Source organism: Pagrus major, chromosome 20 (genome assembly GCF_040436345.1).
Source record: "Pagrus major chromosome 20, Pma_NU_1.0".
Classification (NCBI taxonomy): Eukaryota; Metazoa; Chordata; class Actinopteri; order Spariformes; family Sparidae; genus Pagrus; species Pagrus major.
The window spans coordinates 2,014,300-2,037,907 of NC_133234.1; the positions used below are offsets into that span (position 1 = coordinate 2,014,300).

The 23,608-nt window shown below is 41.9% G+C and overlaps 2 protein-coding genes across 2 annotated transcripts; one reads left to right on the forward strand and one right to left on the reverse strand.

The window, feature by feature from the left end:
* The first annotated feature begins 310 nt into the window (after positions 1 to 310).
* Positions 311 to 10,826, forward strand: foxk2a (forkhead box K2a). The gene is made up of 9 exons (XM_073489255.1): positions 311 to 809; positions 2,130 to 2,324; positions 2,460 to 2,601; positions 2,978 to 3,124; positions 5,260 to 5,453; positions 5,570 to 5,772; positions 5,948 to 6,205; positions 6,326 to 6,523; positions 9,280 to 10,826. The coding sequence occupies exons 1-9, from the start codon at positions 514 to 516 to the stop codon at positions 9,492 to 9,494; spliced, it is 1,848 nt and encodes a 615-aa protein (XP_073345356.1). The 5' UTR covers positions 311 to 513; the 3' UTR covers positions 9,495 to 10,826.
* A 1,858-nt stretch (positions 10,827 to 12,684) lies between these two features.
* Positions 12,685 to 23,387, reverse strand: wdr45b (WD repeat domain 45B). The gene is made up of 10 exons (XM_073489499.1): positions 23,184 to 23,387; positions 21,967 to 22,041; positions 20,122 to 20,223; positions 19,247 to 19,334; positions 18,761 to 18,855; positions 18,350 to 18,540; positions 18,149 to 18,234; positions 16,883 to 16,984; positions 16,598 to 16,719; positions 12,685 to 15,625 (listed from the first exon to the last, which is right to left on the reverse strand). Exons 1-10 carry the CDS (start codon positions 23,248 to 23,250, stop codon positions 15,519 to 15,521), a joined length of 1,035 nt encoding a protein of 344 aa, XP_073345600.1. The 5' UTR covers positions 23,251 to 23,387; the 3' UTR covers positions 12,685 to 15,518.
* Between the last annotated feature and the right edge of the window lie 221 nt (positions 23,388 to 23,608).

The following is a 23,608-nucleotide window of genomic DNA, read 5'->3' on the forward strand; positions in this document are numbered from 1 at the left end:
TTGTACCTATAGTTTGTGTGTTATTACACAAAAATACCTCTTTGTTATAAACGGACCGGCGCGGTCTGTCTCTGGTCTTGTGTACATCAAATCCCCTCCCTGAAATCACTGCACCGCTTTTTACAGCCCTCCACCCATCTGCGTGTCAGCCTGCGCTGCAACCGACCTCTATTTTCTACGGCTATTTTTATTATTGTTGTCATTGGTAAACACCACACATCTGCCTACCCAGCCCGGTTTCCCATTGGCTGAGAGGATTGTCTATCGCAGTACTTCCGTCCGTTTGGCCACTTTTGATTGGCCGAGGCTCCTCTCTTTTTCCTCTTCTTCGCGGCGGTGGGTCGGAGCCGCTGTGTCCCCGGTCTGGCACGTTCCTAGCCAAATTCTCCACGGTGTAAAATTGGATCCCCCCTTTTTCACAAAACCAAAAAAATTCCCCTTTCAATTCCCTGCAACCGCTTACACGTTTCGGCCTTACACACATCTCCAAATCTCCACCAGATACCTCTGAAGATGGCGGTGGTAAGCGGGATGTTGGGGTCGGCTGTAGCCCGGCTGGAGGGCCGAGAATTCGAGTATCTGATGAAGAAAAGGTCGGTCACCATCGGCCGGAACTCCTCGCAGGGTTCGGTGGACGTCAGCATGGGACACTCCAGCTTCATCTCCCGGCGGCACCTCGAAATCTTCACCGCGGGAGAAGATGGCACTGGCACGGGAGAATTCTATCTCCGATGCCTCGGAAAAAACGGGGTGTTTGTTGATGGGGTGTTCCAGAGAAGAGGGGCTCCACCTCTCCAGCTTCCACGAATGTAAGATTGATATTATCGGTTGTGTTGAACGGAAACAATGTGTGTTTTTATGTGCTCATGTGTTGTTATTGTTTTGTTGACCGGCAGCGATGTTGCACGTGTTGTCAGGCAGCAGCAGGGCTGAGACGCGCTGCTCGCTTGTGTGGCGATAACGTCACACTGATTCTCCATGCGAAATATGATAGTGTACCTAAATCCTGCATTTACTTATTACCAAGTACAAAAACAGCTTTTCACTTGATTTATGACCTCATGTTAATCCTTTGGGCATCATTCGGCATACGTATAGTCCAACAAGCAGGCGTCAGTGAGACGTCAGACAGCCATGTTTCAGCTAGGAGTGCGCCGTCTACTATCCAAATGAGTGCATCATGTGGAAGCTAAGTTGTTAAGTTATTTTTTTAAATCTGCCTTGTGTCTTTCATACTCGCCGAATTGCAGATTGCCCCCCTAAAATTCAAAACCGGGACAACACATGTTCTCCGATGTGTGTATTCACTGTTGACAAAGCAACAGACATTAAAATGGCCAAACTGTAAAAGAAGTTTGTTTGAGGAGAGCTTGTTGTGTTTTTGGCTAACACACTCACCTGCTGCTGTCCCACCTAACATGCTAGCAACACAGGCTAACAGCTGTGCTTGTGCTTGTGTAGGTAATGTTTTTGACCTGCTGCTACACATGCTGCAGTATGTTTTACTTGGAAAGAAAGAGGGTGGTGATGATTCATTGTTATACATTTGATACGACAACATATTTACGTGTGGTGTGGCGTTACAACGGCAACTACGAAGCTAATGTTAGTGCTGTGTTTAATTTGATCTGGCTCAATGTCAACTTGGCCTCATGTTCCCTGTCGGCATGTTTACACTGCTCAGCTTGTTTGTCAGCCCTTTACTCTTTCACTTGTAAAAAACTAGGAACTCATAATGAATTATGGTTGTGGTATCCTACCTCATATTTTACATTTAATCTTCGTAAATGTGGAGGTAAAAAATGTCAATATTGTCACCACGCCATAGTTGTAATTCATTTTAGGGTGTCAGCAACTAGTCCAAATGTACTCTATTAATAATAAATTAGACATGATGTGTTATATAATGGTCATGGTGGACGTCCATATTTAAACTGTGAGGCTGAATCTCAGTGCTCCTCTCCTGGCTTCAATTAGACCTCCTTGAGCTGCTTGTTGCCAGGCAGGAGGCTTTTATGGACAATGTAATAGGCACTGTGTATCCCATTTATTCACTGCTAATCAAATGTACATACTAATTTAAGTGGAAATGTATCAACATTAAACACATGCATGTCTATCGTCCTCAGGTGTTGTTTCCGGTTCCCCAGCACCAGTATAAAGATCACGTTCACAGCCCTGTCCAATGACAAGAAGGAGCCAAGGAACGTGCCGGAATCACCGGTCAAGCCCGTCCAGCCCCAAATATCCCCACTGACCATCAACATTCCTGACAACATCGCCCACCTCATGAGCCCACTGCCTTCACCCACTGGCACCATCAGGTGAGAGTGGCATTATCTGAGTTCTGTGCAGTGCTCAAAACAGCATATTTTAGCATACAATGAAAATGTGATTGAAGTGTCTTGCGAGTGTACCAGGCATGAAGTCAGAATTGCATCTTTTTATCAATTTTACAGTGCGGCGAACTCCTGTCCATCAAGTCCGCGGGGGGCGGGACTCTCCAGCTACAGGACAGGCCGTGTTCTGGCCTCTGACCTAATAGGAGACAACTCCCAATCAGAAAACGACAAAGAAGCCTCAGGTGAAGACAGCCCAAAGGTGAGCAGGAAACTGGAAAATGAAAATGTGGATGAATACTGTCTGCTTCATTTTAAAATGGATTTAAAGAAGAAATGTCAAACAAGAGGGTGCATGATGAAGGCGACAGACTTCAGAGGATCTCAGTGGTGTCTGAGCACTGTGAACATCCCTGGTTACTCATTGAAGTCTAAAAATTGCCCAACGCTCACAACAACATAGACTTTGGAGTACAAAACCTGGTTGAACTTTGCTAAGCCTGAATCTGTGTATTCATGCCATGCACATGGACAAAGCAGAGAAAGAAAACATGTCTTCTGCTTGCTTTGTATTTCGTTAACTTGAACACATTTCCTCCCAATAGCACATGAAATAAACTGTCTTTTATTTTCCACAGGACGACTCTAAACCTCCGTATTCATATGCACAACTAATAGTCCAAGCTATCACCATGGCCCCGGATAAACAGCTAACGCTGAATGGAATATACACCCACATCACCAAGAACTACCCCTACTACAGAACAGCTGATAAAGGCTGGCAGGTCAGAGTCTTCACTATTTGTTACCATTGTTAATACTGACTGTTTGTGGTTGAATAGTAATGCTCACATATCAGTTATTCTCTCAATCAGAAGGGTAGGATCAGTTGTCACAGCACATCATATATCATTGTGAATTGAATAGTCCACCGCCATAAAATGAAATTAAACATTGATTATTTTATAATTAACAACTGTCCAAGCATAAATGCAAAATGATTCAATGACTAGCTTTTCAAACATGAGGATTTTATGCTTCTCTCTGTTTTTATATTTCTGTGAACTGAATATCTTTGGGTCTTGGATTTGGCTGCAACCAACAATATATTCATTCATTCATTTGATTAATTGTTTAGTCTTTTAAATGCAAAAAAAAATACAATTCTCGTCACAATTTCCCAGAGGCCAAAGTGGCTTCTTCAGAATGCTTATTTTGTCCAGCCGACAGCCCAGAATCCAAAGACTCTTCATTTACTGTCATATATGACAAAGAAAAGCAACAAATCGTCACATTTAAGAAGCTGGAACCAGCAAATGACATTTTGCTTGAAAAATGACTGAAACAAGTACTCGGTTATCAAAACAGTTGGCACCTGATTTTCTTTCAATCAACAAATCATTAATCAACTCATCATTGCAGCTCTAGTCTTGGATGAGACTAGACCTGGTGTTGAGTAGACCTACATCATGAAACTGTCATCAGAATGTGGCTCAGTGGCTGCGCATTATAAACACTCAAAACCATTTTGTAGACCAAGTACATCCCTCATGGATGACAGTCAATTGTCAAGTGGCATCCATATGAAGAAAACTGCATTGTGACCAGATGATCAGTGTCCTCAATGCAATGCAAAAATTGAGGTGCTCCCAGCTGGATAAAAATGAAAACTGACTGTAGATGGTGGTGAAAGAGTCTCTTGACCTTCCCAAAAAACAGCAACTATTATAATTTGGTGAAAATTTTAGCTGATTCATTTGTTTAAAGGGACACTGTGTAGTTTTGGAGAAGAAATTCAAACTCAGAATTGTAATATTTATAATATTAATGAGGTAATGATACAATCTTTTATCCATAAGTGAATAAACAAGCTGTTCTCAGAGGAAAATAAAGGTCCCAGAACACTGTTTGAAGCTGGAAAGGTGGCAGGGTCCGCCACATATAAACAAAGTAAAACAGTATAAAGTGTGTTGTCCTTTATGGTCAGTTTGTTTATTTTGTTTATTCAGTCATGAAAACAAAGAGAGTTTTCTTTATTTAGTTTGTTTAGGCAGAAAGAAATCAGCCAATGAACATCTTTCTCTTCTCATTAACATTTCTTCACCAAAACTGCAGAGTGCTCCTTTAAGTTTAATTGACAGTAATATTCTGAAGTCAGTGTGATCAATCACATCAATGTATGATGCCGCAAATATGATAAAATTTCATGTTGGTATAGAAAAAAACAAATCTATGAATATAGGTTACACAATAAAACGACATGCTCCATATTGGATTTCCAGCTTACATGCTGGAAAAGTGTTCTTGCTGTGCTGCACCAGTTCCAGCCTTGATTGCAAGTACATGTGTTCAGTCTAATTCAATCCAATACAACTGTTCTGCACTTAAGTCTACTTTTATGATTCCTATAACGTTTAGTTATCGTTGACTCTGTTGAGATGTGAATTCAACTACAAACATTGGGATCATAGTTACTGATGGTGTTATACTAGACTGCCTCACCCCATGCATGGTAAATAGGGAGTGCAAGAAATTCAAATCATCTCTCGATATAATGTAGTCCAGTGTAACACCACAACTAACTACGATGTCAGTCATAAAGATATAATTTAATTTACATATTTTAAACGGTGTCAACAAAATTGAACATGAGAATCTTTACAAAAGTACCACTGAGTGTAAGAGGAGTGATTTTCTTTTGTCACAGCTCAAACGAATGAAGCAGAAAACAATGAAACACTGCTAGTGTCTCTGCAAAATGTATGATCTAAACACCCTTGTATTTTCATTATATAATTATAATGAGAACATATATAAAGACCCACTGTTCCTTCCACAAAACCCCCAACACCCTTACTCAGAGCTTTACTAAAAGCTGTGCAATAGCATTTATGTGTGTCTGTATTTATTGGTGTTTTAGAACTCAATCCGCCATAACCTGTCCCTGAACCGGTACTTCATCAAAGTGGCCCGCTCTCAGGAGGAACCGGGCAAAGGCTCCTTCTGGAGGATCGACCCCGCCTCTGAGGGCAAGCTGATAGAACAGGCCTTCAGGAAGCGCAGGCCCAGGGGAGTGCCCTGCTTCAGGACCCCTGTGGGACCTCTCTCCTCCAGGTAAAGGACTCTTTAATCTAGAGTGTATTGCTTTCAAGAGGTGTTTTCAGTGTCAGTGTCTGAGTGTGGAGGGCTACTACATATGTCAATCAACTTAAATTTTTTTCCTGTTCCAGGAGTGCTCCAGCTTCTCCTAACCACACAGGGGCACTGTCCGCCCACTCCAGTGGGGTCCAGACGCCAGACAGCCTGTCCAGAGAGGGCTCCCCAGTGCCCATGGAGCCAGAGCCAACCCCACCACCAGCCCCCGCCCAAACCACTACAGTCCAGCCCAAACTCGCCGTCATCCAGGAGGCCCGCTTTGCACAGAACTCCTCTGGTAAAACCATAAAAGCCTTTATACAGATTTTTTTTTTTAATTCAATTCTCTGAGGTTAAAACGATTTTAAAAAATTGTCTGACGGTGTACAGTATTTGTGTGCCTCTGTCCATTTTTACAGTAGTGAATGACAGTAAAGAGTTTGTCAGTAACCTGTAGCCCTGCCCTCTGATAGGCTCCCCCCTCAACAACCAGCCAGTATTGATCGCTGTGCAGCGCCAGATGCCTCAAACGACCATGAAGCCTGTGACCTATGCCATGGCGACACCAGCCATAGTAACGACGTCAGTTAGCTCCGCCCCCGTCATGCAGACGGTGCATGTCGTCCATCAGATCCCAGCTGTCACTATGGCAACCGTTGCCGGACAGCCTGCTGCTACAGTGAGCACAGAACCTCAGGAGAACGGAGGTGGAGAGCACCAAGAGATCAAAGGTGAGAATGGATTCATGTCGTCATTTAGGTCTCCTGGGGACATGAATGTTGGAACTGTGCAGCCAGTGTAGTCATTAAGTGTGAGCTTGGTTTGATATAAGTGTTTCTCCCTGTGCGTAGTCAAAGTGGAGCCGGTTCCATCCATCACAGCCTCGTCTATAGGTGGAGTCAGTCGCATCATCCAGAGCTCTCAGGCTGCTCCTCTGACGACAGTCACCATCGTGCAACAAGCCCCACTCGGGCAGCACCAGCTCCCAATAAAGGCCATCACACAAAACGGGACCCACCTGGTCCCCATCGGTACTGCTGCTAGCACAGGTGACACACACACACACACACACACACACACACACACACACACACACACACACACACACTTATCAAAGTTTATAAGTTTATAGTCTTTAAATCGTAAGTTGCGGTCTGTTACTTTCAGTCAGTGGTGTGTGTGTGTGTGTGTGTGTGTGTGTGAGGTTAAAGTTATAACTCTGCATACGCCTCTGATTGAACTGTAACAGGCTACTGTCAGATAGAAAAAATTGACGTTTTGTCTGCATAATGATAAATATTACCCACTAATTTAATTTTTTAACAAAGACAAAAGCATGCTTCTGCATAGACAGTGTATAGACAGTTGCACAGGGTGTCCGACCATTGGAGGCCTATGTAAAAATCTTCCCTGAGGCCCTCTGCTCTCCCAGCAGCCACCTGTCTTAAAGGAATAGTTCACTCTAAAACAAAATTCAGTCATTACCGACTCACCCACATGCTGATGAGATCTCCGGTGTAGTTTCTTATTCCTTAAAAGTGCAGCTGGAGACCTGCGGGGGTACCCTCCGGCAGGAATAATCCATATAACAAGCGTAAATGGCGTCCGAGACGAAAAGGTCCATAAAACTACACAAAAACTTTGTAATATACCTCCATACTGCTCGTCCGCTGCAATCCAAGTGTCCTGAAGTGGCGACATCCAGAGTTTATTCGAAACGACGTCATTTAGTACATTTTTCTCGCCTAAACAGTCACTATGCTATATTTGCCTGGAGGCACGCTCCCGCGTGTCACGCGGTCGCTCAAAGCAGGAAGTAAATACCGGTGTGTATCTATCGTGAGTCTCGTTCATCTTGTCTGGCGCAGCTTCCGTAGTGCAATTGGCTGTGAGGGAGACTCGCGTGAATGCGGAGCGTGCCTCCAGGCAGATATAGCATAGTGACTGTTTAGGCTAGAAAAATGTTCTAAATTTCCAGCAAATTCGTGATGATGAATGTGAACAAGGAAAAATAACAGAAAGGCAAACTCGTATCCTGGCAGTCCTTTTTAGTGGATTTACAAACATATCAAAACCTGCACATACACTCTCTAATATTGGTGCAAAATGGTATTAGAGGAGGTATTGGCAAGTAACTCCCACTGAAGCCTTGAAGCCCCAAAGATATTCTTTTTTTCATCCCACATTTAGGTGTCTCAAAAAAAAGCATCACATGTGAGAATTACCAGAGAATGTTTGGCTTTTTTTTTCCTGTAAAGTGACAGACACAATTAATATATCGGCAAAATAGTTGATAATGGGCCTCATGCAAGAAGCGATATACGATATACACATTTTCTCTTATTTTTATTTGTATCCAGGATTTTCTCTTATTTTGGTACTACCCGTTACTTTCTGGGATTCACCAATGTTTTCTTATTTTTGCTCTTCTCTCTGGTAAGAGAAAATTGTAAGAGTGGTCGAGAGCACTTTTACCAAGAAAAGGGAAAAACATCCCGTTTACACAGTCAGAAACATGTTTTAAATTATAGGAACATAAAGTAAATAAATTGCATAATATAATCAAATTTAGATTATCAGCCTATATGTTTTAAAGGAATTTTAATGATTGGATTGTTTAATTCGTGGTTAAAAATACTATTGGTCAATTGATCCTCATTCAGGCTATATAAACCCTGGGATGATTGTGTTCATTCAGCAGCTGAATCATGGCTTACCTACTGCTTCTAGATGTTTTGGCAAACCAAGCCTTACGCAGAAAGCGCCTTTTTTAGAGATGTCTTTGATGAGACAGAGGAATGGCTGCGGAGTCGTTTCAGATTGCCACGAGCACCCCTTATGGATTTGTGCAATAACCTGCAGCCTCAACATAGGTGAAACACACGCCGGTCAAATCCCATGCTTCCACACCTCCAAGTACTCACCACACTCAGAGTTTTGGCCACAGGATAATTTCAGAGAGAGATGGGAGACAGGTCAGGCTTTTCAGTCCTCTTTGAGCCATGTGCTTCCACGAGCACTGAAAGCGATAACATTCATGCCCCAGTATTTATCATTCCTGTACACTGCTAACCAGCAGGTAGAGATTAAGAACACTTTATGCTGTAGCACCAAATATCATTGGTGCTGTACATTGCAGGCATATACAGTTCTAAGCACCCTCTCCAGATCCATTCCCATTCCTCAACCGAAAGCTGTATTACTCTGTTAACGTCCAAATAATTTTAGATGCAAACTGCCACCTTCTGAATGTCGTGGCCCATTGACCAGGGGGAGCACACAACTCCTTTTGTGCTGAAGTGTCGGCTATTTGAACACTGCACAACACCTGCCCTTATATGGTGTTTAGTGGGCATCACTTATGCTAATTACAAACAATCGGCCACGCACCTCCAATTTACAATCAAGTGGGATTCATCATTCAGCACACCTGGGTTAGAGCAGATTTGGATGGTAAGAACGTTTGGTGCATCTGAAGTTGACTTCTCTTATTTTTTTCTCTTCAAAAAAAAAAGTAATAGAAAATATAAGAGATATTTAAGAGAATGTTGCTGCATGACGCCCAATGTCTGTTAATTTATCAGTGTGCCAACTTTTAACTGTTCATCGTGTCACATTTTAGACTCCATAAAGTGAGACCAGCGGCACTGCCTTTTTAATAACTCCCCTCAATCAATCAATCAATCAATCAATCAATTTTTATTTGTATAGCACCGATTCACAAAAGTCATCTCATGACACTCTACAGTGTGAGCATATCTAGACTGTACTCTTTAATTAACTAATTAACTCTTCTCTCTACCAGCCGTTGCAAACCCTCTTCACCTCCTGGCAGCCCATGCCTCAGCCTCGGCGTCCCTCCCTACCAAGAGGCAGAACGGAGAACTGCAAGACCAACCCGAATCAAAGAAGGTGAAAACGGAGGTGGAAGGGGAGGGTGGAGCAGCAGTTGCCAACAACAACGGCACCACGGACAGAGCCGGAGAAGGAGGGGTCGGTGAACAGATCGGTGACAAGTAGCCCCCCCCCCCCCACCGATCTGCATCCTGACCCCTGCTCTCCTGTACGCATTGAGCCTCACCCCTCCCTCACTCTCACCCCTCCATCCTACCTGGTTATCATCTACTCCAAGGTGCCAAAAAGAGAAGAGATGCGGAAACACCTGCGGAACTACAGAATGTTCAAAACCTCCTCCTCAACCCCCCAACCTCCTCTTCCATATATTTAAGACCACGGAATACGATGCAAAAACTAATGACCAAAATTGAAAATGGAGTCGGAGAGTTGCTGATGACTGTGAATCCCTGAAGTTTGAGACCCAGATGGCAAAGAAGAAGCACAGGAAGAAATTAAAAAATCCAGATTTCCAGATCAGAAATGACTTATTGGACAACGAGGAGTCCTGAAGACAGAGAGGAGCCTCATCCTGGTAGCATTACAGACAAGCGCTTAACTGTGTCGGATAGCAAAAGCAACCAAGTGAAATCACCAGTAGTGTATTCCGCAAAGGGAAGTGTGTGTACGTATGTACGTGTGGACATTCCCATCTTCGGCAGCTAGCCTCCATGTCGACCTACCTAACCCAGTTGTGAGTAGATATGCAGTATTCTGTTGTACAAGTGTATCTTTGGATCTTTTTTGAGTGTTTCTCCGTTTCCCAAGGCACAGATACTATCTAGTAATAATTAAGATAACTAAAAGCTATAAGTGGGGTCTTTAAGAACATTTAAACATCACAACATGATATTTTGGGAATCCTTTTTTTGTTGTTTTTGTATGTGGACTCTTTGTTCAGTGAAATGAATGTAGTCTCCTTTTTTCCTTTAAAGAAAAACACTATCTACAGAGTGGATGTTCTTTTTTCTGCTCATTCATGCAAATGAAATTTCTTTATCACTGTACATCTACAGATTTTTTCATATTTTACAAATATCCTATGAGATAAAAAGTATATTCCCATGCGTATTTGACCATATGCTTCATTGAGCTTGCATGTTACGGATCTAGAGACAATGTACTTGAGCAGATTATCTGAATATGGAACTGAAGAAAATTTAGACTGAGTCTACGCTATATGATTCTGACCAGTGCTGCACTTAACCCTCTTAGTTGTTTTTGTTTCCTTTTGTATTTTCATTTGCTCTGTTTGATTTCCCCTGTCATCATGGGCTGTGTTTGTTACCTTTGTGTTGAAGTTGGCAGTCTCTTTGCTTGATTATTTTATTCTGTTCAGGCTACTAAACAGTCTATTCAGATTGTATTCTATGTTACACGAGGAAAAACAAGTGATAGGTGTTTGTTCTGCTTCAGTGGGTAAATGCTTTTTTTTATAAATTTATTTAAAACACTTAACCTCTTAGTTTGTATTTCTTTGAGTAAAAGCCTTCTCTGCTGGGCGAATGCAAACTCAGTCTGTCTGCGTGAAGACTCTTTCTTTTTGTTGGAACGAGGAACGATGATCTGACTCATTAAGGGGTGGGGGGGGCTTCACCACACATTCCACACAGTACTGTCAGACTAGGGGAAGTGTGTGTACCACAGGGGTGGGAATGCTTCCTTTGAACACTATCAGCTTCCTTTAGGGACAACAACAGCTTGATTCACTTATTTCCAGTATCGGAGCTGACCAGAGGAATCTTAAATGGACTAATGGGTTCAGTAAGCCTTAAACTACCTAGTTTATATCAGGGAAGCACCAATCCAACATTCCTCTCCTGGTACTGATAGGCCCTGTTTACACCCGGCATCAGCATGTGTCTTAGGTGATCTGCTCACAAGTGGACAGCTCCAGGTACATCAGTTCACACCTGGCATTAGAATCGTCTCCACGTGTATCTTTAGGGATCGCTTGTAATTGGATCTCACTTTCCCACTCTATATGCAAACACATACATCTTGAAAAAACTATAAAAACATGTATTTACTAAGGGGAGGTCCACTGAGAGCAATGCTCTCTTTTTTAGGAATGCCCTGATAACATTCACGCCTGGAAGGAGCCGAGTATAACCCCAGTCTGATCTGCGAGCCGCTGAGCAGCTCCACTGGAGCAGTGGGGTTAAGGGCCTACGAGTGCTGCCTCTCACTTTCCCCACCCAGAATTATCCTGTTGATCCAGAGGACTGAACCGGACACAAGCTCACTTCTCTAACCTTGATGCCACTACATTTCACCACACCTCACAGTTCTGTTTGCAAAGACCGAATGGATTGTTGTATTTAACCAACAGGAGTAGCTAATGTGCTGTACACGATATTTCCTACACAAAGAAAGAAATAACTTAATGTTGAACATTTGCAAACTTTGCAAAGAGACCCAAATACTTAAGAATATTTCTGAGACAGCGTTTCACAAAGTTTATAAAGTGTCTCCTAACTTAACTCTCAAAAATGTGCTATTTTTTAGCGTCTGGGGACTTTTTCCATAGGTGACAAATAGTCTATAACACCTAAATTGGTTACTGTTTATTTGACATTTACAACCATGCGATTATTGTTTACTTTTATAAATTTAGTGAAGAAGGGGAAATCTGTTTAAAAAGTGTGTAAGACACACTTTAGACATGTCTGAAGTAGCAACAAACTGCTACATTTTGGATTTAATGCCAAACTTACAAGACGGCATGAATGATAAAGAATTTCTCCCCCTCAACTCTCAGAATTGCGCATTTTTGGCCTTTTATAGTCACCAGTCCAGTAGACGGCTTTATCAAATTTGTGACCAAAATTTAGGAGTACTAAGCCGTCAGTGTGCACACAAAATCTTTATCTTTCATTTCAACCTGTGAAAAATGTGGGCATAAACACAAGCGGTGCATTAATATTCTTGTTCAGTCTAAGTTGGATAAGAGGGAGACTTTAGCAGGGAAGCTAATGCAGTTTGTTGTTCAGAGTCTGTGGCTCTTGTGTTGTGTTAGTCCATGTGACAGTCTGATCTGCCTGTGATGGAACACTGATGCAAAACTGTGAGAGCCTCAGGAAACCAAAAAATATAAATGACTTTTTTCTTCAAGGTGGAAACAATGATTCACAGAGTGGATTATGTATGCTGTAGCAGACAAGAAATGCTATTTCATTTCAGTTGGACTTTAAGACACTATTAAATGTTTATGGGACCCTCAAGTACAACGGTGAATGAAAAATCTAATTATGCAGTCTCAGTACAGTTGAGGCTACACTTGTTGTCCACAGTATGAAAGGCATCAAACAGCCTATAAAGTTTAACTGTAAAAGCAGATGTTACATTTTATTCACAGATTTAAATGCAGGTTTTACAATCATTCTGAGTGTGTCAGAAACAAGTTGGCTTTTCAGTTTGTGCAGCGTCCCTACTGTGGTCAGCGACCGCCGAGTGCTGTGTGTGTTCAGCACTGACACCTGCAATAGTACAATCTGATGCAGAAAGCAACACAAATGACATGTTTTTGCATTAAATCAACAAGAATGCTGTCAAGTAACATGACAAATAATAAAACAGAACAGTAATATTTAAGCATACATTAACACAGTTCTGCTTATCCAGGTTCCACACTGAACAGATCTTCTGTTTATGGCCACGGGCTTCAACAAAGCACTTCAGAGTCCCTGATTTGCGTTAGCTGAATTGATGCTGTTGGGAGCATGGTGAAGCCGTTTACTGACACAAGACATAAGCTCCACTCAATGTTACGAGTGATGCTGGGAGTTAAACAAAAGGTAGCGCACCACTGTGAATAGAGAGCCACAGTGGCCAATGAAAAGTACATGGAGCGACCATCCTCCAGATGATTTATGATTTAATTGTATTGGACAAATAATGTGATAACATTAAACATGAAGTGCTGTATTGAACCGTGTTCGAAATATTGTTCATATATATATATATATATATATATATATATATATATATATATATATATATATATATATATATATATATATATTTGATCTCGACTGTGGAAGAAAAAAACTAATCTTTTCCAAAATCAGTTAGTTTTTTTTGTGATTTAAGACGGAAGCCGTGCCTGTGTGTTTGGCTCTTAAGCTTTCCTGTTCAGACAGGAACAGCAAATACTCAACTTTCACAATATTTTGGGAAACAGACAGTGCAGAAACATGGTCCTGATGCTTAAACCAGCTGGTACAAAGGTGCACTCACACACCTGTGAGGCTAAGAACGTCAGTCCTCAAGGGGACAACACAGAGCTACTTGGAGCATTACCACGACCACAGTAGTAAACAAAATGGCGTGTGGAGGAATGTGTACTGCTGTACCTACTGCACAGAAGAAGAAAGAAATAGATGAGGAAAGAAGAGGTGAAACAGAGTCAAATACACCTATGCATACGAACATGCTCAGCTAGAGATTCATCAAACTGGTTAGCCGTGGTCGTTTTGAGTGGGAATGAACCTAAGCACAAGGTGTCAGCTTTCTCTTGTTGGTTCGTGCCATAGTGCACACAAGCGCTCAGACTGCAGCTTGCATTGGGCTACAATTTGCAGGTGACACTCTGATGTTGTGTTTCTGTTAGCGTACTCATGAGGACCATGTTGCTGCTCTTATATGCTTTCTTGCTGCAAGTGAATTGAAAAGATTGACGTCGCCCTGTAGAGTAGATATGAGGCTAAAGCTAGCAGCTGGCTGGCTTAGCTTAGCATAAAAACTGGAAACATGGATAAAGAGTTAGCCCTGCTCTGTCCAATTAAAATGTTATATCTCATTTGTTTAAACTGTACAACACTGAACTGAAAAAACCAGGGAAGAGATTTCATAGGGTAAATATGATGCTACAGCTGACAGCTGGCTGGAAACATGGGTAGTGAGTTAGCCTGGCTCTGTCCAGTTAACACATTATAGCTCTTTATTTTAATCCACACAAACACTGAAGTGGAAAAACCCATGGTGGCAACAAAACTGTAGGAAGTCACTACTCCCAGCTAAAATATAGTCCGCCTCATCAGACTAAGCAAACACGATATAATGAGCTTTAGGGGTCCTGAAAGGTGTTTTTTTTAACCTTTGAACAGAGTAAGGCTAACTGTTTCCAGTGTTTATGCTAAGCTAACCGGCTGCTGGCTGAGGCTTTATATCTAACAGACACAAGAGTGGTTTCAATTTTACAAATCTCACAAAGCAAGAAAGTGTGTAACCGTGTTTCCCCAAAAAATTACAATTTCTTTAAGCTTTCTTGGTCAGGTAGAAACATCAACACTCAACTTTTTACAAGCGCTTAACAAAAAACAATGGGGGAAAACATATTGCACCATGTATGAAAAAAGGAAGAGTGAAACAAAAATACATGTTAAATTCTTTTTCTGCTACTATTCTGTACAGTCGTATGTAGTTAAAGATCAGTCTGGCGTGTTGTGTTTATACAGTGGATATAAGAAAATCTAGTAATACTATGGTGACGCTTCACAAGGCAGGATCAGTCTGTTCCAGATGTTACGATGAACCTCAAAGACAGAAGTGACTAAAAATAGTTCCCCCAGTCTGATTCTGCTTTGCAAACACCTAATATGGTACATTGGTATATACACAAACACACATATGTATATATGACAACAGCAATATGTGCACACATACAGATTCTCTCCAGTCTCGAGGCACTCCCTATAGTTAGGTTAGGTGGTGTTAGTTGACAAAAATCTCAGTATTTTCAATCCGTCTAACTATCAGAATCATCTATGTGATTAAAAATAGCCATCCATTGTAAATTCCTCGGAAGACGTCTTAAAAAGCGGCACGTTGTCCATTCAAAAAAATAACGTTCCCTCTTCTCTAGTGTTTGGTTTGGGAGTCCCTCTGTCCAGAGACGGTCCTCAGGAGTCTGTGAGAGACTTAAGTCTGCATCCCTGCTAGTGCTTCCATGTGTTCGTGTTTGCTGTGAAGGTTTCCCCAAGTCTGTGCTTCTCTTTCTTTGTCCTCCCTCCATCTGATGCTCCTTTACAGAGTCTGTCAAGATAAGGACAAGTGCAAGAGGAACCTCTCTGGCCTCCTCCAAACTTAACAAAGTAAAGGGGGAAAAAAACAGGCTGTGTAATAGCGAGTCTCCAGAGGGGTCAAAGGTCATATTTTCTCATCGGTCATCTCCAGGAACTGGGCATACACATCTCTGGAACACTCCCCTTTCTGGTTGAACAGAAACTTGTAGTAGCTGCCATCAGCACAAATGGCTGCATGGTGAAAGGAAATGAGAGCAGAGCACACATCTGTCAGCAAACTCAGGCCAGACACAGAACCTGACAATTCTATTGTTGTTTTATGATGCTGCAGAGATAAGAAAGAGCAAATAAAACAAAAAACAAGACAATGTTTTTGGTTCCCATTACAGACAACATAATCCACACCTCTTCTTTTTGCTCCCACTGTATCAAAAACATGACATCTGCACTGCTGGATCCCCACATGTGAAATGACACTTTTGGATTTGAAGGTTTGACTGATGCAGCTTCACTTTGCCAAAAACAGAAAACCAAAAGCCAAATCTTTCTCTTTCAGTTTTCACTTTCAGTTCAGTATGCAGTAAGAGCATTGTCTGCAGGGCTAAGGAACAGGGACATCATCTTCCTACCTGGTTTTATTGATGTAGAATAGCAACATGAAAATGGTGACAACATGAAAGACTGACGCAGCTCGACTTAGAGAATATATTTTAACAGCTTTTTTTAAAATCAGTGCGATAAACAATAAATTAACTGTTTCTTGAAACTGCCAACAGAGCTCTTGTGTTGACTGATAAAGACACTGGGACGGATACGTCACTCACGACTGGTTGGTGAGGGAAAACAACACAAACAAAAATTAGAGAAATTATCAATTTGGGTAATACTCTCTTACTCACTGTTTCTCTTTGTTTTCTCATCTGAATAAGTTGAACTAACTGGTGGGTTTGTTTACAACCTGTAAGATGCGTTTCTAAGCCTGCACCAGTTCTCAACCATTCATTTGATGAGTTCAATGTTATAAATACTGGTTGAAATGATGGCCAAAACTACCAAAACAAGATATCCCATGACCTACAGCAATCCTGATAATGTCGACCACGATACAGAATGACGCCATGAGTAATCTGTGATAGCCTCTGACTCTGATCAGTAAGAGCGACAAGATAAGACAGTCTAGTATCCTGAACAAACCAAACTCACCTATGACAGCATTGGGCTCTGTTCCAAAGGCACACACACAAGGAGAGCCTGAGGGGACCTGGAACTTGGAGAAGCTCCATTTGGAACTGAAGTATTTGGGAAGAAAGCTGGCTGATGCCAAACTGCAGAGAGACGGAAACAATCCATCAGAAAACAAAGTCTAATTCATTTCTTAATATCAACATTTTTTTTATCTTAATGCAGATGGAGCTCCTGCTTCATTGGTATGCAGTAGACAGATCTAACATCACTTGTATAGAATACAATCAAAAGGCGGAGACTGACCTCGACTGTTTGTTCCTTTTGGGGTCCTCTGCAGCGAAGATGTGCACTGTGCCATGATCACTGGACACACAGATGAGGGACGCATCCTGGTTGAAATTGATGCTGAAAAAAAAAAAGACAGAGGCGATGGAACTGATGAGAACAAGAAAACTACAAGCATTCATGAGCTCAGTCATGTACTACTGAAACTCTTCCAGATGAGGACACAGGATGAAAGATGAGATTTTGAAGCCATCTTCTCAACACAGTGACGTCACACACCTTTTATATGAAAGGTTGATCACAATCCATAAATCCTGCTCTTCCCATTCTCACACATACTTGAATATGATAAATGTGTTACATTCAATTTTCATGAGGTCACCATATAAGGACTTCCTGTAGTGACATTACGTCAGCCATGCACTGTTACTCTGGAGTTCTGGAGGAGCTGTATGTGTCAACACAAATGTCTGCATTATTTGCCCCGGACTTTACCCTGCCAGCTCCCTAGTCCTCAGTCCAGGTGAGCCACAATGTGTGAACAGAGCAGATAATTGTCCCAAGTGACTTCACTGTGAGTGAGTCGGATTGTAGACGACGTGTAATCCTCCGTGTTGGTGCTGGTTTAATCAGCTGTAACACACACTCAAACGTACACTGGGGCATGAGAAAATGGCGTTGCTCATCATTTTGCAACACCCAGAATATTTCCCTGCTGGGTCTCTCACACTTCCATATACTATTGCGGATATGTCCAAATACATGTAGCCATCATTATGGAGAAATCCTTCCCAGGCGCCGCCCCTCGCCCAAACCATACGGAGTGTTTCCAACATGAGTGAACACTCCGGACATGGATAATGTCCTGAGGTGTGCTGTGTGTGTGAACAAGCAGATGTGGACAATATCCTGATCTGATTCTCTGGTTTCTCACACACTTGACAAATTAAGAAGGAGGAGTGGAGATAAAGAAAAGCTGCTCTTAGACTGTGGTCTAACTTTGCATGTCTAATGTAGCAAGTCACAGTGCAGTTACAATATGTCAACAGACTCATGGAAAGAGCCAACACTCTGGTGAGGGCTTCAGGACAACAACTGTCTGGAAGCACACAGCCTGCTCTGCCTTTTTGTTGTGGACAATTCTGCAAATGTTTTTAGCATCTTCTCCATCAACATCAGTTATACCTCCGCGTTAATGTTTTTCATCTAATGTCACAGACATGAACAAAAGGACGGACCTATTGCAATGCTATTAGGTAAACAGAATTGTTGCTCAGTACTCACCAGTAAATGTTAGCTGTCTGAGAGCCTCGTCTTAGCTCCTGTATGAGCTGACCTGCAGATGTGTCGAAAATTCTAATGAGAGTCCCCTGTGGAAACACAAAGTGGATTAGTCACAAGTCAACGACACAACCACTGAAGAAGAAGTGTTCCGACATGCAAAGTTATTTTTTGTCAAATTACTTCAGTCCTGGCATGACTTACTTTCTCTGATGCAGTAGCTATCCTCGTCCCCTGCAGATTTAAAGCGATGCAGCACAGCGCCCCCTCATGGGCGGGGATATCCACTGGGGGCTTCTCTGTGTTGGCCAGGTCTACAATCTGCACATGACCTGAGTGAGTCCCAGGGAACGCCAACAGAGAGTTGTTGCTGTTGGGACACAGCACACACAGACCTGAGGAGAACAAGGGACAAGGTTGGTTAATATGTAAAGATGTGTCACATGTATACAGACTCTATTTATGGCTGCAGACTGCAGACTACAACTTAAAATAATGTTGCATGGGTGGCACAAGTTTGCTGCACTCGCTGAAAAGTGGTTCAAGAGGTTAAGTGAGTGCATGGAGCAGAACGGGCTGATTTTAAGTCTCTCAGTTGGAACAGAGTTCACTGACCTTTGGGGTTGTAGCAGGTCTCAAACACATGCAGCTGATGGGGGTTGTGAGTGAAGGTGAAGACTTTGATCATTGAGTCCAGGACCACCACAATCCTGAGCACAAAGGAGAATCAACACACGGGCTAAAGTTTAAACTAATTATCCAGAGGTGCAATACTAATCTGACACTACCAGTGATAAACCAGAGGCCCTCAACTGACAATGAGTCAGAGAGTATGGCTGCATCATTAGCGCAGAACTGTTGTACGATTAAGTTGAGAAACATTTTGAAGGGGAGATGTAAGCCTGAAACTCAATACTCTGGTTGTGCTTGAAGAGGAACCTCCCCTCCACTCACGCCCAACCCCTATGTTGCATCACATCATACATGATGAAACAAATTAAACCAACAAAATGACAGACAAGACAACCCCTGAACAGATGACACAGCTTTACTAAATTGGCTTTAAATGCATTTCAGCTTTTAGAGGCAGGAGTTTTTCACCTGTCCCGCCGAAGCTTCACTGCTTTGACTTCTGTTGAGAACTCGATCTCAATGACCGTCTTCTTCTTCAGGTCATCCCAGATCATCACTAGAATACAAACAAAAAACATTATTCAACAGTCACATGAATAAAATGGGCCATGTGTGGTTCACAATGTTCAACACACAGCCTTTTTAAAGAGCACATAGAGGACAATTTAATAGTAAAGTATGACTGAAAACAAGTGGGGATGATATGACCGGGAATGATTCATTATCATGTCACATTGCTACAGTAATTCCCAGCAGTATACAAGTAATTCAAAATGATACAATAAATTAAATTAGCACAATCTGGCCCCGAATATGCAGCATAAAATGAATAGATGGATTAACCATCATTAAACATAACTGATTCATTGCCATTTTGCCTAAAATGACCTCTCTCATTATGCGCTCACATTATAGCTAACAGTGCTGACAGTGTTCGCTGCATGTCTGATGCTGCTGACTGAAACTCCACACAAAAAATGATTGAACAGCGTCCTGCAACACAACCCACTGTCACAACACACCCACCGTTAGTTTATAGTGTGTGTAACGTCTCTCAAGGGCCAGCAATCACATACAACATTTAACAAATAACATTTCAACCCTCAGGAGGCAAAATTAAGGTTTGTAATCAAAGTCGAGGCATTTTAAAACCTTCTCGAGCCTTTTTCTTGTGGAAACTTAATGGTTTCTAACCATTTTCAAGAGGTACAGATACCATGCAAATGGATCTACAAGTAATAATTCAACAATCCAGAGGCAGAAGTCCAGTGCAAACAATACAGTTGATGTTGGGGGAAAAATACACTTTATCAACATTGCTAACTGAAGAAGACAAAACATACCTTTGTTGGTTGGGTACTTGGGTTTCTTTCCTCCTCCCACTAGCGCTAAATAGTTACACCTGAACAGCATCTCCACGTGGCCGACCCCACCCTCCAGGAACTCTGAAAGTCAACATCATCAGAAGTGAGCACCAATAAGAAGTAGAACTGTTCACTGCTATAAGAAAAGAATGCAGGCCTTATCATCATGGCTGACTGTAAACTGGACCTCAAAGGACGTTTGCACTCTGCTTACTCATCTCTAATGGCTCAGCTCTCCACAACAGACCACAAAGCATTCCTCACAGTCACACTGCCCCCCCTCCATGTACAGCACGCAGAAAGAACACCAGCAGGACAGAAACTACTATGTGCACCAAAGACAGTCATCAAAGAACTGCACATAGATTGGCACAGAATTAAACAATGAGGCCGATCTTGGTCCTGTAAACGACTACTTGGTCAGCTCCGGGCCTACTGAGGTTCAGTCCTGTGAGTTAGAGAAGTAACTCTGGAGCAAGTCATGTGCCCAGTCACATTCTCAGTCATGTTTGCGGGGGGAGCTTCCTCTTATATCCCTCCATATTTAAGGAGCTGCAGTTGTGCCACAGTACTTAGTTCCTGAAGCAGAATTGGCTGGTTTGACTTTGCAGTCATAAGCCAAATAGCTTTCAACAAGGACTTACTGGTCAGCCACTGAGCATTCCTTTATTATCACATCCAGGAGGGACATTTTAAAACTGTTTCCTGTATGAATTGTATGCAAAGTCATTTGTCAACGGCGCTGGGTGGCAATACTTTTGAAAATAACTTACATTACAAGATTACTGCCCTTTAAAAGTAACTTGTTACGTGTTAACATTACCTACTGAGAAAGGTAACTCGTTAGAGTAATACTGCCTTACCAGAAATGAAAAGCACTTTACAATCTCTTGTGCACCTTGCTGCTTACATTGTCCAGATGATTCCCGTCTTCCTTCAAAGATATTGACTCTACCGACATTAAACAGCATATTCCACGACCCATAGTCATTAACTCTGCAGGCTAATATAACAGGAATGACAGACGTAATATCTCCTTCACAGCTCTTTACTTATCGTTATATTTGATATAAAAACATCACATTGAGTGAGTACATGGACACATACAGCCTATCAAGTTCAAACAACGTGTAATGCTTTTACTGCCATGAAAAAGGTTTCATTATTTGAAGTGCACATAAGTAAAGATAATCTGACGGTACCTTACAGACAGCACGATCAGACAGCCAATTTAGCCGAGACAAGAAAACACAGGCTCGCACAGCCTACACTACTTCATGTTTCAACATGCGACTAATAAATCAGACGCTGCCTTCTCTGCTGTGGCTCTTGCTAACTGTGTTACACCTGCACACTGACACAATACAATCAAACTTAAACATCCAAATGCATCTGGGAGAAAACGATTGTTGGTTGCAGAGCTAATGTGTCCGCATTATGAGCTCTAAACATTCAGTTTCAACTGTGCTTTGAATTACATTAGTGATTAGCTAATCGAAGTCACAATATACTAGTGATTAGTGTGTTTAGTTTGAAAATTGTTGTTCTATTTTTTACTAATAGCCAACACAGGAACAGGTAGCACCCAGGTAACTTATGTTTTCTTTATCATTTGTGTTTTGCCTTCTAACAGGCTTTTATGAATGAAGGTGTGACTGACACAACTCAGCTGATTAACACACCTTCATTTGTCACAGGTTTATCTTACCACCAATTAAATGCCTCAATATGTTTTAACTGAACATGCATGTATGTTTCCACCCTACTAATCAAATCTACCACCACCTCCACATTCTAATCTTAAATGTCAGCAGAGCTCGTTACCTTGTTTCTCCTTCTCCTTAAGAGGATCTGTGTTGTAGACACGAAATCCATTTTCCATTCCACAGGCGAAGCATCCTGCAGAGACACAGAGATGAGACAGCTATCAGAGATGATCACTCAGTGAAGAGAGGGGCCTTTTCACAATTATCTTCCAAGAGGAATCTGGCAAACACCCTCAGCCTTTACAGTGTTGGCGACACATAGTATGAGGAGTGGGGAGCTCATTTCAGAGGACCGACTGGCCTTGTACAGTGATAAAGAGAAGTTAACAAATAAAGAGCTGACACGGATCAAGCGACAAATGATTAACCTCTGACAACACGTTGACATGATGTCTGTATAGCTCGTTCTCTCAGGGGTCATGTGAGGTCTTTGATCACTGGACCATCACTATACTGTTCCCCTAAATTACCCTCAGTCCTGACAAACGTAGCTGGCACCAATAATTTCATTCAATTATATGAATGTTTAGTTAGATCAATTAAGAATGCTTTAACTTTACGGCCTGTGTAAGTATGTGTGGGTGTGGAGCGTAGCAGCGTTGAAGTCCGTGTGTCACAATGTAGTTACGTATCAACAAAAAATATATTTACTTCTGTAAACTGGCAACCTTAAAAATGACAAGACTTATGTTAGGGTAGCTAATATAACATTAGCACAATATTGCGACAACACTGTCAAACTTAGCTTAGCAAGCTGTTACCTAGCTAACGCTAGCAGTCTCGCAGTTGTAGTAACTGATAACGTTAACCATGGGAGTCGAAGGAAACTCGGCTAACGTTAGCTTTTAGATTACGTTCACCTACATCTGCTTCTGCCTACACACCGTTCTTATTTGAGTGCTTAAACTTGAACAACGTGTTTGTGAGTAACGTAGCACACTTGTCATGTTGACCTAAAATTTGCTGGTAAGCTGAAAACAAAAAGGCTAAGTTAAATATTAGCTTCAGCTGGCTAGCTACGCCGACTAGCCAGCTGAAGCTAATATGGACTTAACGATTGGTACTTTGACTAAACGCTTGACAACTGGACTGACAACAGCAGTATTTTCGTTAAATAATTTCAAGCAGAGAACATGTAAAGCTGTCGTTGTTAGATAATGTTATGGTTAATTTATGCTAGGTCAAGACATGGGTTTAGCAACGTTAGCTTAGCATCCACGACGCTGCCAATATCCATTTGGTGAGAGAAAAATATATGACAGCGCCACTTCTTACCATGATCCTGGTTAAATCCAGCATAAAGGAGGCCGTTCCCGTGAGGATTAGACGGTAGTAAATTCATTATTATAACAGAACAATGCCAAATAACGTTAACAAGTAAGCTAATCCAAAAGCTGCTGCCTGAACAGCTAACCAGCCACCATTCCTCCGGAGTGTGCTGGGCAGAGGGAAGGAAAAACAACTGAGGCTGGTTCCTGCTTGGACAGAGCTGTCACCAGTCAAGACCAGGGGGAGTTTTCATTCAACTTTGTTAACGTATTTTAGCAAATATTTCATGCTAGAATAATTTCATTAACATCTTCATTAATGGCTTTGACTAAAAATAAACACAGCTCAATACTGAAACAAGCACTGATCAAAAAAGAGGTGTAATCACCAGACTACGACTTCAACAGTCGTGTTCCATTATTAGATTGTTG

Bases quoted from the DNA above. Each gene is read 5' to 3' on its own strand.
- foxk2a (XM_073489255.1), top strand. From the start codon at position 514: ATGGCGGTGGTAAGCGGGATGTTGGGGTCGGCTGTAGCCCGGCTGGAG. The intron at 810-2,129 runs GTAAGATTGATA...TATCGTCCTCAG, and splicing joins CCTCTCCAGCTTCCACGAAT to GTGTTGTTTCCGGTTCCCCA. The intron at 3,125-5,259 runs GTCAGAGTCTTC...TTGGTGTTTTAG, and splicing joins CAGCTGATAAAGGCTGGCAG to AACTCAATCCGCCATAACCT.
- wdr45b (XM_073489499.1), bottom strand. From the start codon at position 23,250: ATGAATTTACTACCGTCTAATCCTCACGGGAACGGCCTCCTTTATGCT. The intron at 18,856-19,246 runs GTGAAAAACTCC...CTTTGTGCTCAG, and splicing joins GTGAAGCTTCGGCGGGACAG to GATTGTGGTGGTCCTGGACT. The intron at 15,626-16,597 runs GTGAGTTTGGTT...TTCACCATGCAG, and splicing joins AGAGCCCAATGCTGTCATAG to CCATTTGTGCTGATGGCAGC.